At 36.8% G+C, this 18,911-nt stretch overlaps 1 protein-coding gene across 4 annotated transcripts in view; it reads right to left on the bottom strand.

The window, feature by feature from the left end:
• The window catches only part of Angpt1 (angiopoietin 1), a 228,026-nt gene that overhangs the window by 12,986 nt on the left and 196,129 nt on the right, over window positions 1-18,911 (bottom strand). For all 4 annotated transcript variants that reach the window (XM_048802014.1, XM_048802012.1, XM_048802013.1 and 1 more), the window contains one exon: window positions 2,279-2,409. In XM_048802014.1, the coding sequence (XP_048657971.1) occupies window positions 2,279-2,409 (131 nt within the window). The remainder of the gene's footprint in view (window positions 1-2,278; window positions 2,410-18,911) is intronic.

Raw genomic sequence — 18,911 nt, forward strand, 5'->3', positions numbered from 1 at the left:
CAACCAAGAGGTGCATACTCCTCTTTGTTTTGCTCCATATTTTCATTATTATGACAGGAATATGAACGTACTGGAATGTTCTTCTAAGAACACACATTTGAAAGATTTTACTGTTGGTCTTTCATGTAACTTTATTTATTTGGAAGAAAAAATTATCTGTAAAAATAGAGTGGTGAAAATGAAGTGTATTTCAATATTAAAATGGGCAGGAAAATGGAAAATCCAAGTCCTTTTGTCTTTGTATAAAGCTGCTGAAAATTTCGTTTATGGGATCAGGAAGGTAATGAAAAGAAATGTTTCTTTGGAGAAAATGTTCAAGACCTGTGGGTACTATTTAAAACAAATTTCCTAGATTTGCAATAACTGTATTTTATGGGGGGGTCACAAAGACATATAAGAAATTTTTAAATATTTGATGAGGTTGAATATGATCTCCAAATGACATACCTGAAGCTTAAGTAGAAGGATGTGATAGAAGCAGAATCATAATGGCTTATCTTTGATAATATGGAGGCTGGTTTCATAATGAAAAGATTTCAACATAGGTGGAAGGGATGGAGGTCAATAATCTATGATTTGGTTGTGGTAGTAATGAAGGGGTTGGAGATAGAGAGGAAGATGGGAAGATTATTCTAAAATCTTCCTTCCACAGCTTTCCATGTTCTATTATCTGATGAGTGAAAATTTTAATCTAATGGTTCAAATCATTAGATTTAAAATTTGAAAGTTATTTTGAGAGTTACAGATAGTTACTCATTCACTCATGCACCATATTTACTCTTGAGTTCCTATATATCTATCACATCCTCTGCACAGATGTTAAGGATAGAAGTTGAAACAGGATTGACTTTCATATTCCTTTGTACAAAGTAGAGATGAAAATTTCCTTGCTGGTCTCAAAGTTGGATTGGAGTTTAAGGAAGATAGAACAACATTTGCAATGACATATAATAATATGCAACTAAAAGAGCAGAAAGATAGTGTTTGGGGAGGAAAATAGCAGATTTCAACTTTTATCCTCATTAGGATGAAAATGTTTTGTTCTACAAAGATACAAAAAGAGTATCAGAATAGTAGAGGGTGGCATTGCTTGCTTTCCATTAAGAGACGGAAGGAACACCAAAATTGTGAGAAAAGAAACAATAAAACAGGGTTTTCCTTTTTAGTATTATTTGGTACCAATCCCTTGCCAGAGCTTACACCATTTGTGAGCAACATCACTTGCCAATGGGTTTTAGATTAGTGTTTCTTAGAATGTAATCAGCCATATATCAACTTCACAGATTTTTCTATATCCATTTATACCTAGAACTAATATTTAACTAATACTTTTTGTTGAAATCAATGATCTATTAATTATGCAATATCATGAATGTACTTTAAAATGCAAAATTTATAGCATCCCTTTAAAAAGAAATCAGTAGTAACACTTGCTTTAGTACATGCTAGATATAAAATATAATAAAATTAAAACAAAATAGCATTATTTGATTCTAGGTAGGTGCCATTGCCTACCCAAGGCTCTGAGAAGAAGGGCAAGGCTCTGGTCTTTCTTGGATAAGACGACTGTTTAGTAAGTGCTAGAGAAATGTCACAGACATTCTAGCACCAAATTGAGAATTTGTCTTTGGCACAATCAGAAGACTGAAAAAATATTGAAAAGGTACAAAAAGGATTAACTTTCTTACTTAAAGAAAAAATATTATTTCATAGTATACCCTATACTAGCTAAAATATGTTGTAAATACATTAAAATATGTTGTAAATACATTACAAAATATGTTGTAAAATATGTTTTCCACATAATGGAAAACCTTGGTATAGCTGGTCTGAATCTTCTAACTTCGGGTTTAATTATGATTCCATTTTTGTTGTTGTTGTTTTATTTCAACAAAATATTCAATGAACTCTAATACACAATTGTTCAGCATTTGGTAAGAGGCAATTATTCTATATGCTGTATTGCTAAATTGTTGTTCTTTTCAGTATAGGTATCATGAAGACTCTTTGGAAGGTAGAATAGCTGAGATTTCGAGAAGCTAAAGAATATATTGAGAACAAAGCTCAGCATACTCCCACTACAGATATTGTAAGAGGAAGCAAACCTCTAAATATGCTAGCAATGTCTTGCACAAGAATCCAGGATAAATTAGAAGGCAGAACAAGGGACTTGCTGTTAAGTTTTCTGACCAGAAGATCATACCCTTTCTCATTGATAAGAAACCTCAAACCTCAGACCAGCGAAACACAGCTTAGAGCATGGCCCCATAGGACTCACCTCCTGTTAGCATGAGGGCACATTTGCACATACAGTTGTCGTTATCAGCATCTTTAGTACTGAAATCAGCACCGTGCAAGATCAGGCTGCTCTGTTTTCCTGCTGTCCCAGTGTGACCCTTTAAATATAACCTGAAGTTAAAAAAAAAGAGAGAGAGAAAAGAAAGATCAGCCATTCTACAGGATAACAGAGCCCAAAAGAGTGAGTGACTCATTCTGTTATAACTTTTTCATTATTTTCTTCCTTCTTTGAAATCAACCCTTCCAATAAATCACTCTCTAAACCAAAAAAAAAAACAAAAGAAAAGATAAAGAAGGAAGGGAAGAAAAGGAAGAGAGGAAAGAGGAAAGAGGACACCACACGCGCGCGCACACACACACACACACACACACACACTACATGCAGAGAAAGAGGGAGAAGTGGGAAAGATTTCAAATTACAAATAGGTAAAATTCTCTATGGCTTGGGTACTTGTGTTTATTTCATTATGCACACAAAAACTCATATGGTTCTCTGATCATTGAGAATTCATGAAAAGAGCATGTATTTAGTTTAATTTTATTATTATAGGTCTCATTTAAAAAAAAAAAACTTTGAGAGTGTCAATAAGCATGTCATTCCATTAATCTCTAGTATCACTCTTATGCTAAAGAGTAGTTAAGTCTCATTGATAAAAGACTTGTTCTGGCTAGGCACTCTGCTAAATGATTTTCAGCTGTTAATTTAATTTTTATAGGTTTTTTGGGGGGAGGGCAGAAAGACACCATATTTTTGTATTTGGAGGAATGGTATAAACTAAACTAAAGAACATCAGTAGATGTTTTGATACAACTTATAGAAAAGGTAAATGCAGTCCCAATCTATATGCAATGCTTGGTGACCAGGGAAGTCACTCCAGGCTTGAGGAGAAGTTGGCCTAAGGCTGGGTTCTCCTTATCACTATCTCCTAGGGTGTACTTATCAAAGGGATATTCTGCCATGCCAGACCAGGACCTCCATCTTACTTAAGATGGACACGGTGGCCCAATTCTTTGATGGATTTCATCTGCTCATTCAGGTCATGCACCTCCATGATGTCACAGGTGTTTCAGTGGCCAGTTTGTCCAGGTCCAGAAGTAACTGACTGAGATTCTCCAGTGTAAGGTACCCTCCACTGCCTCCAACCTGCTCTCCAAGTTCTGAGGGCCTGGTCCTTTTATATCCTGAAGGAAGACCTGGCCAGTCCCTCAATCCTGCGACTCCCTCGGCTTCTCAGCATATTCCCTTTCCTCCCGAGACTGATGAAGAAAACATTTGGTGCAGATCTTCAAAGCCACATGTAGTAGGACAAGGCCAGGTACAGGTAGAAGGTGGAGAGCTCCAGGTTATCAGGCAGTGGTTTGGGAGTCTTGGAACATGGTGGGAGTCCCTGGTCCTGGTGGCCAGGGAGATGTACAAAACTGGGTGAGGGGCCCTTGGGGTGCTTGGAGGTGATGGCTGGGATGGGAGAGGTTAGCAGTGTATGAGACTAATACAGGTTCCTTCTGAGCACAAGTGAACCAGGATACCACAGGATACAGCCAGGAATGTGTCACTAGCATGCCCATTTTGCAAGGGTGTAGCGAGGCTAAGCCAGCTGAATGGGATTCAGTTGTACTTGATTGTAGACCCAAGCTCTTTATTCAACCTCTGTACAACTGTTTGCTGAGCTCATACCATATACCCTACATTATTCTAAGCATTTAAGACACATCAGCAAACAAACAAAAACAAAATAATTCATGCCTTTGAGAGATTTGTATTCTAGTTGTATCCCTAACTTAACTTCAAGATCCCGACTGATAATCTTAAATGTGGCATTCTCTGGGAAACTTATTCTCTAGAAATATTTCTTATATAAAATTAGTAGTAACATCAGTGGCCCTAGAACAGTTGTACGCATGGCAGATCACCTGATCTTTGATATAAGTGTGTATTCACTAGGCCCGTAACTTGTGTTTTCAATGAGCATCTCGGATTGCACTTTGCAGAATAAGGATTACATTTTGAAGCATGTTGTCCTACAACTTGAACTAAAGGACAAATCATTGTAGTTACCTCATGCAGGTTTTTGTTTGATGTCTGCTCATTTCCTGTTGATGCGACATGCTGTTTCTTGCCCTGAGCCATGTAGTATTTTGAGCAAATTTGAATTTGTACTTGTCCTCCAATGACTTCTCAGAGTTCAGAGAAACTAAGCTGCAGCTGTCAGCATTGACTGTTTGATACAGTCTTTTCTGTGTAAGACTATCCCCTCTCTAACCCTGCATAAACTGCTCTTCTGTACCAACACAGGGTTCTCACCAAAATCATGTAGCAATACTCCCTTCAAGTCCATGTCCATCTCTACTTCTGTGCCTGAGTCTTTTTTAAGAATCTTATCTGTCTGCAGCTAATATGTGATTAATATTACTATATGAGTAAGAAACTTCTAGGATGTAGGCCATCTCTGACCAAGGGATTACATTATTATTAAACAAGCATAATAAATATTGATTACTGCTTGGAGATGTATATTTATTTGATTTGTGTTTGCATGCAGTTATATGTCCCATTATTCTGTGATGTTAGGTATTTTTTTTATTTTTTTAATGGTTGTTCAAAACATTACAAAGCTCTTGACATATCATATTTCATACATTAGATTCAAGTGCGTTATGAACTCCCATTTTTACCCCAAATACAGATTGCAGAATCACATCGGTTACACATCCACATTTTTACATAATGCCCTATTAGTAACTGTTGTATTCTGCTATCTTTCCTATCCTCTACTATCCCCCCTCCCCTCCCCTCCCATCTTCTCTCTCTACCCCATCTACTGTAATTCATTTCTCTCCTTGTTTATTTTCCTATTCCCCTCACAACCTCTTATATGAAATTTTGTATAACAATGAGGGTCTCCTTCCATTTCCATGCAATTTCCCTTTTCTCTCCCTTTCCCTCCCACCTCATGTCTCTGTTTAATGTTAATCTTTTCCTCCTGCTCTTCCTCCCTGCTCTGTTCTTAGTTGCTCTCATTATATCAAAGAAGACATTTGACGTTTGTTTTTTAGGGATTGGCTAGCTTCACTTAGCATAATCTGCTCTAATGCCATCCATTTCCCTGCAAATTCCATGATTTTGTCATTTTTTAGTGCAGAGTAATACTCCATTGTGTATAAATGCCACATTTTTTTTATCCATTCATCTATTGATGGGCATCTGGGTTGGTTCCACAGTCTAGCTATTGTGAATTGTGCTGCTATGAACATCGATGTGGCAGTATCCCTGTAGTACGCTCTTTTAAGGTCTTCAGTGAATAGTCCGAGAAGGGCAATAGCTGGGTCAAATGGTGGTTCCATTCCCAGCTTTCCCAGGAATCTCCATATTGCTTTCCAAATTGGCCGCACCAATTTGCAGTCCNCTCTTTTGTTAGGTTGATTCCCAAATATTTTATTTTATTTTTTTTGAGGATATTGTGAATGGGGTGTTTTACCTCATTTCCGTTTCAGAAGTTTTGTTGCTGATATACAGAACTGCCTTTGATTTATGCGTGTTGATTTTATATCCTGCCACTTTCCTGAATTCATTTATTAGTTCTAGTAGTTTCTTTGTAGACCTTTTTGGGTCTTCTAGGTATAGAATCATGTCTTCCACAAATAGTGATAATTTAAGTTCTTCTTTTCCTATTTTTATGCCTTTAATTTCTTTCGTCTGTCTAACAAAAATATTTAGTGCTTTTGTACACTAAGTATTTTTGTGCATTTGTACAAAGTATTTTATAAACATTCTGCAGGGATTTCTGAGTCTGAGGAAAATACATAATTTCCCAGTCAGGTTTTGTTGGTGTCAATGATTAATAGAACAGTAGTACAAATTACAGTAACAGTAGTACAAATAACTTCCAATGCTGAATTATCACATAAAGGTTTCTATTGTAAAACTCTAAGAGGTAAGCTAAAAATCACAGATTGTGCGTGTGTGTGTGTGTGTGTGTGCATGCGCATGTAAGTTTACACATTTCAGCTTCCACAGAGGTGGACTTCATTGGAGGAAAGTAAGCTCCAGGTCACCATTAAGATTCCTGGAGAAGGTTACCTGGATGAAATTTCTACTTTCCAGATATGGTCTGAAGTTAAATTTGTTCACTTTATCTTAGAGTTCCTCAGCCCCTCAGACACACACACACTTGTAAAATCACCAATGACTTTTGTCAGGTCACCATTTGCAGCCAAAGTATGAGTACCTTAGGGACCCAGTGCCTGATCTCCTTAGACTTTTACACACAAAGCCAAATTATAACCAGAAAGTTGCTTATTTGGTGAATACAGAGTTACAGTCACAGGACTCTGAATGAATCCAAAATTAAGTAGCTGAGTCTCTGGTGACCTGAAATCTCCTGCTGCCCTCGGACTGGCTGAATTTAGTGCTCAGGTGTTCTTCCAAGAACCCTGTTGACCCCAGCTGTGCCTTTGGCTCCCTGTGGTTTGTGGTGGACTTCCTTCCTTATTAAATCACTACCATTTCCCCTGCAGAGGTGTAAGCTTACTAATAATAAGGGCAGACTTTATAGGAAAGAGTAATGTAGTGTAGCACCTTTTGCAGGTAATTCAGCAAAGGTAGTTCCATTGATTCTAATTGGATGGCTAGCACATGCTGGATATATTTTATATTTTTATCCTTTCTCATGACGTTTACAGCATGAGTATCATAATTTATAATTGTTCCTTTGTGTAACCAAGGCAATACAAATATGCAATTTCATAAATTTGAGAAGCAAAGCAAAGCAAAGAAAATCACAGAAGTGGAATTACTGCAGGATCTACAGTAATTCTATTTTTATTTTTATTTTTTGAGGAGCCTCCATACGACTTTTCAAAATGGGTATACTAATTGACATTGACACCACCAGTATACAAGGTTTCCTTCAAATCAGTATGCCAAAGAGATATCTGTACTCTCATGTTAATTTCAGAATTATTCATAATAACCAAGATATGGAAGCAACCTAAGTATCCTTCAGTTTTTGAATGGACAAAGAAAAGGTGATGTATAGACACAATAGAATAATACACAGCCTTCTAAAAGGAAGCAAACTCTGTACTTTGCAACAAGTTTGATCTAATTGTAGGTCATTATAATAAGTAAAATAAATTGGTGCAGAAGGACAAATATTATTATGAACTCACATGTGGACTCTACAAAAGTTAATTTTATTTATAGAAACAAAAGTGGAAAGGTGCCTACTAAAAATTTGGGGAAGGAAATAAGATAGGATAAAGGAAGATGTTCATCAAAAGATACAAAGTTTCAACTAGACTGATGAAATATGTTTCGGTAATCTATACACTAAAGATCACTAAGATTTTAATGAACTTACACTGAATGTTGACCACAATTATTAATAATGTATAACTCAAAATAGCCAAAAGAGTAGATTATTTTAAACATTCTCAACACACACATACAACAGTTGGTGGAGTAATGGATATATTAATTAATTTGATTTTGAATCTTTACATAATCTATACATAGATCAAAACATCACATTGTACCCCATAAATATGCACAATTAGTATTTCTCAGTTAATAAAATAAATATAAGGAAAACAACAAAAATAAAAAGGAAAGCGTTAATCGGGGGGAATAAATCAACCCAAAAATCTTATCAAGTATAACTATACTTGACATATATATTTTTAGTCTTTTCCTTAATTTTCCTCTTCAAACATAATGTTATTTCTTTTAAGTATATGTACAATGCTTAAACACATTCTTCCAAAAATTTTCAGCACTGTGAATACAATTGTACTCACAGCCCCACCTTATCTCTCTCTAGGGGTAATCACTAATATCAGTTTTGTTCCCTTCAGTCATTTGCCCTCTTGGATAAAAACAAATTGAAATAGAATTCTACTTTACATTATATTTTACAGATTATTTTCCTATGCAATTGAGTGACTTTTTTTTCAGGTTATCAACTATTCTCCAAAATCATTTGGAAGCTGTCATATGAATATAGCATCAATTGTCGTATTTTTAAGAGTGACTTCATGCATCTCTAAGTACATATGCTGGTGTATACGTCAAGTTTGACAATAAAACCTACCACATATGAGTCTTATCGATGCTGTGTATTAGGATACGTGAGCAAAGAGATCTTTGTCCATATCCATTTGATTAAGAGTTGAAGGTAAGTCTTCTTGTCCTCCCAGTTCCTGTGGGTGACTACAGAAGTCTTTCAACTTGTCTCCCTGCCTGGGGTCTCACTCTTTCTTCTTCTCACCCCTAAAATCCATGCTTCATGTGGCTCCGTGCTCCTCATCATTCCTCTGCTCCTGTTAAAATCCCTCAGTTGCTCCCTGAACACTCAAAGGCTAGAGTCTAAATTCTTTACGGTGGTTTAGAAGGCCTTGGTTGTCTAGGCCTTTTCTAATGTCTACTTAAACCCACATCCTCACCAATTGCATCTCTTATTTCCTGCATACAGGAATAGTGCCCTAGCCTTACCCAAGCATTTCCTCCCTCAAAGTGACAAATACTTTTCACATTTGCATGTCTGTCTTCTTTTCCTGGTGGGACCTTGTTGGTTTTGAATAGTTGCTGAACTCCTATTCAGCCTTTAAGATTCATTTCACCTATAGCCTCAAAGAGCATCACAGTTTATCTTTTCACTTATGTATCCCATAATAAATTGTGAGCTCCTTGAGGTATAAACTGTGTCTTACCATCTTTGAATCACCAAAATCTACAACAGTGCCAGAAATGAAGAACCCAATACTCATTAAATAAATGAATGATGGGTTTGCTCAGTAATTAATTTTCAGTAGGATCATTATAGCAAATAAAAATAACTCAAATATCAATAACCCTTATAACCAAAAAATATCTAACCCATGTTTTCAGAAAGAAAGTTTTACATCTCTTTCAGCTGATTACTCAAGATTAGTAGTTAGGTTTCTACTTCCTTGCCCAATACATACATCTGTGTGTAGACATGTATACATGTGTGTGCATCCTAAAATACTCCTCCCTACTCTCCTTCCAATTGTTTTTGTTCTCATTTTCTCATAAACTTGGGAATATAAAAACATGCTTGATATATTATACATATAGAATTAAGAAGAAAAGGCTATGTCTTCTCTTTAGTTCTCACATTTTATCAAATGTTTTATTTGTATTGTGTGCATACCCAGCTGACACAAGGAAACAAATTCAAAATCAAACCATAGGAAAGATAAATGCTTCAGTTAAAGTCATTTTGAGAAAGAAAAGGGAAAAGTCTGATTAGACGTGAAAATACTTCCCAAAGGTCCTGTTCAGATCACAAATCACTGAATCAAGAAGCAGAGGTAGAGAAGACGCCCAAGGTGTGTAACATAAACACAGGGACCTACTGGTTGGAATGAATTGAAAGTAGAAGACACTGATGATATCTTAAGGAATAGTGACTATTTCACTGTGCAAGACTGAGGAGAGTTAGTAACTTAGTTAAAGTAGCATCTCTCCTTAGCATGTCACAGAATAGTGTCTTATGTTCTTCTAAAGAAGACACACACACCCTGGGTAGTCATTCTCTTGCACTGGGAGATAGAGATGGAATTTCATAAAATTAATTTCTCCTCAACACTATTTTAAGAAATGTATGAGTGAGGAAAACCATAAAGATTCTGGGAGAAACTATAGTCAAGGAGAGGCCCTCTGTGCAGGGAAGGGGCTGTTCTTTCTTGACATTTATCTGGCCAGTGCAGAGTCACAACTACTGACCCAAAGCCAACACCTTTAGCTAGCTATTTGATAAAGCACACTAAGGGCTGGTTGCTCATTAATGCCATGTATTTTTTGTAAGTAGATAAGAAAACTTCTTTGAAGTTCACAAAAATGTTTCTTTTTAATAGTGGTTCTGGCTGGTTTCTTAAATCATCATATATAACTATTTATGGCTTTCTCCATCTAGTTTATTGTGGTTCCAAATGGACCTTCACTTTCCAAAAGAAAGTCAATACACAGAAGGGCCCAGACTGGCTCTGCATCCGACTATAGTGAAAACGGACTTGAAGTGTGAATCATTAGAGTGAATACTTCCTCCAAAATAACAGCTTGGGAATCCTGCACATTTATTTCTGCATTCAGCCAGTGTAGATATGGCCAGCATGAAGGATGATATGTTAGGCAATTAAACAAAATGTTCCTCTAGAGCAAAACATTTGGCTTAGAGACAAAAACAAGGAAGCTGTGGGGTAAGAACTCAATAACAAAAACAAAGACACAAGTATACTCCAAGAATACAATTAGAAGTGACCGAAAGGCAGCTGGGGCAGAATCATGGCATTAATCCTCTTCAATGTGTTTTTTTCCTAATTGACACACATAAAAAAACCTGAGTGCTTTTGGGCCAATGACTATAAAGAATGTCAGTATTTTGATTTTTTAAATTAGTATCTGATGGAAAATGAGCCAGATGGATGCCTAGTGAAATTGGTCACGGTTTTCTAGTCATCCTGATGAAAGATGTAGTCACTCTTTTCCTTCTCCTTCAGAAATGTCCATAACTAAGTCACTAACTCATATTTCCTAATGAATGTCGGACCAGAGTGCCTTCTATTATGGAAGGACAGGCTTCAATATATTCTGTCATATAAAAGTTTCTAGAACATTCTTTTCTTTAAAATAGGGAGCCCAATCTCAGGAATCCAGTTTTCATTAATTTTGTCTATCTAAGGGACTGCCCCTTTCTCTGCATTTTTATATTTCTACTGTATTAAGGGAAGCAAGAGTCTCTTTCACTGTCTAAGGCAGGGGAGTTGTATGTATGACAATTTGAAGTGTAGCCTCGACTCTTAATAGTAGACACAATCTCAGATATTTGAACTTCAAGGTCTTAGGTACTCAGGAGCCCAGTAGATTTTTATTTTGGCTCTGAGTTCTCTTCTCCCTGCCACCATATGCAACTACTTTGTCTTCCTCACAATTACTTGAAGAAAATGCAAAACGACCCCCATGGTTCTCTTTCAGAACCTGGTAGCAATGACTCAGTCTGACAGAGTTTCAGGACATTGACTCCTGTGGCTGCTCCAGGACTGTCTCTGCTTTAAGCACCCTCCCCCACCACACCCCACGGAAAGGGCCTCAGGGCACCATCAGCAAAGGGGGCTGTCAGAGCTTGTCTGTTAGTGTGGAGTTTAAATGACACAGGTGGCGTCTTTTGCTGAAAACAGAGATGGCATCTCTCTTGTCAATTACAGAGAGCAAACAGTGTTTGTCTTACTGTACACTTGAGGGAGAAAAGGCATTTGGCATGATGAAGACACCATTGGGAGGTAGTCAAATGCTTAGAATTGTAGAGAAAAAGGTACAGTAAAAGTCCAGCAGATTCTAAACTATTCAAGTTTTTCAGGAGAGGAGATTCACCTGGAAGCTGTGGAGGGTGTAAACTTTTAGAAAAGGATGAGAAGCACTTTTGCGACAAGTAATTGTGAAATTCAGAACACAGCTAAATTTTGAGGATATCTAACATCAAGAAAAGAAAGAAAAGAGATTCCATCAGTTTTTTGAAGGTGTTGGGAGCACCAAGTAAAAAGCAGACAAAGCACTTACTTAGAGATACTAACAACCTAAGATAGTATATTTTCATTTCCTTTTTTTCATCATTAGTATTTGAGGCTAAAATTCATTAATTTTTACAAAAAATATATTTTGAAAATACAGAGTTCAAATAATTGAATTGATCACAGTGGAAATTACTAATACTGGAAGCCTTGAGATAAAGGGAAGAATATGAATTCATTATTATTACTAGCACAGTAAAATTTTATCTAGCTAAATAATATTTCTATTTTTTCACAATAACATGTACAAGGTGACATTTTATCTTCTCATGCATTATTATCCAAGGATATCCTGTGCTTATAAATAACCTGAGATTTACTGAGCCATCCTTTCTCCCTGTCTCCCTGCTTCTTTTGGGGCACATCTCATTTTGTCTACTCTAGTATTAGAATGTCCTTATAATAATGCAACTGTCCAATCTTCCCCACCAGACTGTAACCTCCTGACAGAATTATTCATGTCCTAGTCATTTTCATAAACTTTATATGCTATACATGCAGCAAGTGTTCTATAAATGTTTATTGAATCAATTATGAACTAAGAGTACAAATAATTTAAGAGATGGTTTGTATGTAGAAACATTTTAACACTAACAATGCAATTATCTTTTAGAATTCAAGTCCCACTGGTATTACTTTTCCTGATTTGAGATTTGTCCAATGTGAATGAATTGTTGTCTGTTCTAGTCATATTGGGGCTCTGCTATATTCATTATTAGCTTGCAGCTTCCAATAGACAAAAGCTTGATAAAAACAACTCATAAGTACTGGAGTCCAAATGAGAAATGAGACCATCATGTTTTAAAAAGGAACCTATAACTATAGAAGTGTCTATTCTGTTGGATAACTTCCTCTGCAGCCCAGTCATTCCATCTTGGAATCTGTTTCAAAAGTTTTATGTTCTTTGTTGGAGGATAGAAGTTTTGTGTTTCAATGTTGAATCTGGTACTGTCATCTCTAGTGGAGGAGGCTAAACTCAGCATACCATACACTTTTTCATGTATTGGAGATATATTCTGCAACTCAGCTATCTACAATTAAGTAGAATTATTTACCTGTTCTCAAGAGCCTATCAATGGATATGTTAGAAATGATAAGAAAATACAAGAAGCAAAGTCAGTGTACTTGAAAAAGTACAAGAATACAAGTCCAAGACAAACTGTTGCATGGCAATCATCCACATGCATCATTATAAATCTACAAGGAAAAGCAAAAGCTAAAACAGGAATTGATAAGGCATAGTTTGACTAAGAATTAAAGATATGATAGGGATATGAAAACTAAAGATCCAGCAGATAAAGGTGTTTCAGTACAAAATAAGTATGAATGAAAGAAATAATTGACAATAAAGTCATTGACTAAAGTTCTTGATCCTTTCCTTCATCTAGCTCACACACACCAAGTAAATAAATAAACCATTAACTTACAAAGGGCAGCAGGTGCCATGTACACCTATATCTGGAATGATAATAGGACATAATAAAGCTTGAAGCTCAGTCCTCTGAGTTTGCAATCTAGCTCTTATCCTTTCTAATTCTCATTTGCCTCATCTGTAAAATGCCTCTAACAACAGTAATGTCCCCTTGTATTATTATGGATATTATATGAGATAATACATATAAGTCTTTAAAAAGACTGCTGCATGTAGGCAGAGTAAGTACTTGAATATTAATTAAAAAATCAAACAACTGAAATTTCCCTCATCAATAAGGGAAATGTGGCTCAGTACACATGAGTCATATGTGTGACTGAGTCTGAATTAAACAAGTATAAACTAATGACCTTAATAGTGTACTGACAGTAATGGAAATGAAGAGATATAGACACAGCTAACCAAGGCCTGCAGATAGGCAACATGCTGAAGAAATTAAAGATGAAAACCACCAATTTCCTCAAATCCATAAGGTGCCATATCATTTGAAATTTCTCATTTTATACAGAATAAACAAAATATTAAATTCAAGGAACAAGAAGCAAAGAGTTGCTTGTTTGCTGACTACCTAGTTCAAATATTTATTCCTTAATAAACTAAAATTCCAATCTTTTGAGAACACTACCTTGGTATGTGTCTCTTGCTAGGAGGGAGCTCTGCTGGCTGAATACAGCACAGCACGTGTATTTTCTTTGTTTACTCTTATCTGATATTAGGAAAAAATCCCTAGAAAGACTACCCAGGACAACCTACCCTTTAATTCTCAGGTCTATTTCCTGCAAACTTTCTTTATCACATTAAATCTTCCTCGATTATTTCTACTTTTTCTCATAGGGAATTGGGTTATTGAGAAATCATCAGCATTTCAGCACATGTGCCTTCCCATTATGCTGTCTTATTTTGTAAGCCTCCGATGCCCTGAGGTAGTATACTACTTATCTTTAAATACATGCAGCAGATGTGAAAGTGTGAAAAAAATGTTTGTGATAATGATGATCCTGGATCCACACTGTGATTAGAAAGATAAATTTCCAGAGTTAGAGAAAACCTCAGCCCAACTAATGAGAAGCTTTGGAAAATCCAGTTTCATTTATTCTCTGTCTCTAATATGATTCTTTTAGGTAATTTTCACTCTCCATGTATAAATTGTACACTGATTTTTCATCTAACTTTTGATGACATACATTTTCAATGTCTCTCCCTTCACTTACAAACTTTAACCAAATGAGTTTATTAACAATTCAGGTTTCCTTAAATTCTTGATACAGCTGCAAGTGACTCCTGTTTCAAAATGACAGCAAAATACAGTTCTCAGTATTTTTCAATGCAGACATGATGCTTGCATGTGTTCAAAACTCATGATAAATTCTTCCCCCAAGGAAAATAGTGAGCCCAAGCACTGGTTGTCTTTGCACAATCCGGAGAGAACACACTCATTGTATATATTGAAATATTTTTTTTTCATGAGATTTGTGCCAATGGAGCTACATTTTCCAAAGTTCAGAAATACACAGTATAGCAATTATTTCTTTTCAGTTCAAAACAAAATAGGCTCCAGCCCCCCTCCCTTTTCTAAGAATACATAAAAAATTGAATGCTAAGATGAATGATGTGGCAAAAAGACCCTGGTAAAGAACACAGGCAGTCCCTTAAACATTTCAATTCCCCTGGGGTAATATGTGACTGATAGCATCAGCTCTGAGTCGGTGGCTCACTGGATGGATTCTCCTCTAGTGCTTCAAAGAGCAAGCCAACAACTATTGCAGAGATTTCAATTGGTTTTCTTCTTCTACCAAAAATTAAGTCAGGATCTTGGAAAATATGTAATTGAAATTGGCACTTTTCAGTACAAACAAGTTCAAGGGAGATAGATTTGTTCTAATTTTTATTTCTGTTTAAAGGAGCTTTCTTTCCAGCCTCCCCTGGGGAAGACGGAGAGGAAAGGTTGCTTAGAATGCTAAAAATCATTGACAGATATTATCTGAGGTTTTTTTTTTTTTTTTTTTTTTTTTTTTTGCAAAGAGAAAACACTTTCCCTTGTATTTGGACAATGTGTTACAATGAGGTCAGTAAATAAGACTCCAGGGTGCCTAAGTAGATTCCTAAGTTGACCAAAATCATCAGGGTGCTTATTTCTCTTCACAATTAGTATGAGATCCAACTCCTCACCATGGATTAGGGCCCTGTTAACTGTAACACAATGAACCCCTGCTTACCAAGACATCTGCTGCTCTCTACAGAGGGCAGGCTCCCTCCCACTTCTGTTTTTATCCACATCCCTTGTTCTGGCTGGAAATCAAAGCCCCTTCCTCCTCTGCCACCATCTTTCCTGCTTGCCTCATAAATACTTGGTGCTACTTCACAAATCACAGGGGCTTCCCCTCTATGGAGCCTTTCTTGATTCCCTTCATTCTCCTCTGATAGGCCTCAACCATCCTTCACCCCAATAGGATTGATCAACTTTCTTTAGTACCCAACTATACCCTAATTTCAAGGGTTCTTACTACAGACTGTGAGTGTAGAGCTGAATCACACATAAATGTAAGCAAAATTTTGTGTCTCTTCATTATTTGGGGGAGCAGGTCCACAGTGACATTGAATTTTTTTTAAGACTATGATTCCTTGATCAAAGAACACAGAAAACAAAAGAAATCAAGCAGACATGCTAAAACACACTGCAGCTGAAATGTTTAAGTCAACTTCTAGGTTTGCTTCCTTCTCCTTAATGAGTAGCCTCCAAGAGTAGCAAGTATTTAGTGTTACTAAAATACTATTTCTGCATCAGCATCATCTTGATGTACTCAGGAGACTGAGATACCTAGGTCGTATCCTAGTATAAGGGGATAGATAGATGAGGATGGTGGGAACACGAGGTTAAGAGAATAATTGTATAAAATGAGCCCATTCAACTGACCTTCCCATATGCTTTCTTTGCAAAAAAAAAAAAAATCTGCTTGTAGTCCTACCTGGTCTGAAGGGTCAGCATTTGTCACATTCCTCAGCAAACTGAGGCAGTGGGGGAAAGTCAAGCAGTCAGTGTAGGTAATGAATAAGGATGATGGCTGGTTATCAAATAGAGAACAATTGGTTGTTAACAGCTAACCTAGGGGTTTGGGATTGAGCTTCCTGGCACGATGGGTTTCTAGATAACCCCCTGTGCCCCTGTTCCTTCCTGCCCTTAGGCATATACATGAAGAAGAAAGAGAAGGTAAGGGGTTCTGGGATCTATAAAAGAGCAAGACACACCCACACCCTTGACACCCAGCTCTGCCAGCCCCTTCTCTTCCAAGAAGTCTGCTGCCTCTTACTTAAATAAAACTTGCTTTCTACGCTTGCCTCAGCATTTTTCAGGTGTTTAATCTTCAACACCAGAGAAGAAGGACCCGTTCCTGACCTCCAAGACCATTATCACCAAGATAAGGATCTCTAGATGTGGAATTTAAAAATATTTATTTCAAACAAGCATCCTAGCTGACTGTATCACAGTCAAGTTTAGAAATCAGTGATAGAGTGCCAGGAAAATACTGGCCGCATAATAAATATTTGGCAGTTGGCTGGCTAGATATATGAATGAATGCAGGCTCAGATTTCAAATGAATGAGATAGAACATCTTTTAAGAGAGTGATTTAATAAAGTTACATGCTCAGTTAAAAGAGCAATGAACAAGGTATGCTGTGTATCTATTTTATGAATAATTTAATTTGCCTGGCATCATGCAATACAGAAATCCTTACATATCACTTGAAAGTAAAGATAAAAGAAACAGAAACACCAGGAGTCAAATAGACCAGGAAGTGAATCTCATTCCAGCAACAGTCCCAGAAACTAAAGAAAATAGTACTTTATTATCATATGCCCTCATCCTATACCATAAACCTAAGAGAGCAGAAACTTTGACTAACTTGTTCGTCTCTGAATTTCTGGCATCCAGATTAATGAATTCAATATTCGAATCTAATTTATGGAATGTACAAAAAAATATTTCTCATTGATGTGCTTTTCTATGTTTAGTAGAAGTGCTTCCTTGGCAGGCACATGCCATACATTGTGAAGTCCCTGTCCTTCTAAAAGTGACAGACTAATAACAGGAAACAGCCAATTATCACCACGTAGTGTGATAAGGACAGGACAAAGATATATATAGAGAACACAGGGGTAGCTCCTAGAAGGGCTCCTTCCCCACTCTAAAATGAAGAGCTCTACAGATTGAGCTGTAACTTCCAGGATAAAGAAAGTTGATTCAGGCAAAGAGATTAAGCTCTTGAAGGACAGGGGCTCAGTGCTGTGGGATGTGTTCTGCACATTGTCCCCACCCATATTTAATAAATAGTGTTTTCAGAATATTGAGGGGGAAATCAATGTAAGAAAAGACCATTTCAGAGGGGCCGCTGCAGAGCCCATCGCTCCTTACTAGTCCTAAGTCTTCCACGTGTTGCTGGTCATTTGGCCTCCTTCGCTCTTAGCCTCATGATTGATTCGTCTTTGCCCCCTTCCACCTTTGCTTAAGCAACTCCTAATTACTTGCCATTTGTCTAAGGCATGCTATGTCTCACTTCTCAGCCTCCACATGTGCTATTCCTTCTTCTCTTCTACCTGCAACTTTGAACTATTCCCCAGCTAATTCCAACCTGCCTAAAACTTATGTCAACTTAACTTACTCCATGTGAGTCTTTCCAACCTACCCAAATTGATCAATGCTCCTTATTCATACTCATCTTCAGTATATGCTGTGTTTGTGGCCTTGAGATGGTTTGCTGGCTATCTACTATCCATTCCCTACCCTGTCTCTCCCACACATATATATGTACTCATGTGAATGCTCAGCTGCACCACTGTGGTGATGGATAGCACTAGGGGACTCTAGAGCAGTGGCTCATAGGGCATCTCTTCCACTATTTCCTGGAACAGGTGTCTTTCCAATATTGGTTTTTGTAACAGCTGGTTTTTGCAACATGGGTCTACCTGCAACTTTCCAGGGTGGCAGTTATCTGAGCCTTAAAATTATTTATTCTGTAGCAGAAATCCTCTGGGAATCCTTAGACTTAACAAACAGCACTGGGACACTTGTTTTTGTTGGCCTGGGAAAATCCAAGACTCTACAGACTGATATTAATCTTCATTAAAAGTAAGAGATTTTTCTGACACTTAGAAGACCTGAGGAAAGTGACTTTGTAAGACTCTGCCTTCTCCAAGCCTCTGAAGACCTTAGAAAGTGTTTTGTTTTGTTTCCTCATAAATACTTCATCTCAGTCAGGAGGTGTAAAGTATAAATTTTGTTTACTAAAGTAATTCCTCCTAGGCTTTAGGAAGTAACCACATCGAAAATAAATAAAAGTATACACCTACCAAATTGATTGTAAATTCAAATTGTAAATTTGTAAATTCAAATAAAACTGTGTAAAAGTTTGAGTTTGAAAACCTATGCCAGAGATTTTAAGAATTTTGAAGCTGCTGGAACGTCTTCATACATATTTTTACTATGTTCATTCTATAACTGCTAAAAAAAAAAAAAAGTCCTGCATTTCAATATATCTGCTACTGGTTTCAGCCAGGACCATGTAGCCCGGAGGATCAGAGAAATGAGAAACATTT

Source organism: Marmota marmota, unplaced genomic scaffold (genome assembly GCF_001458135.2).
Source record: "Marmota marmota marmota unplaced genomic scaffold, marMar, whole genome shotgun sequence".
NCBI lineage: Eukaryota > Metazoa > Chordata > Mammalia > Rodentia > Sciuridae > Marmota > Marmota marmota.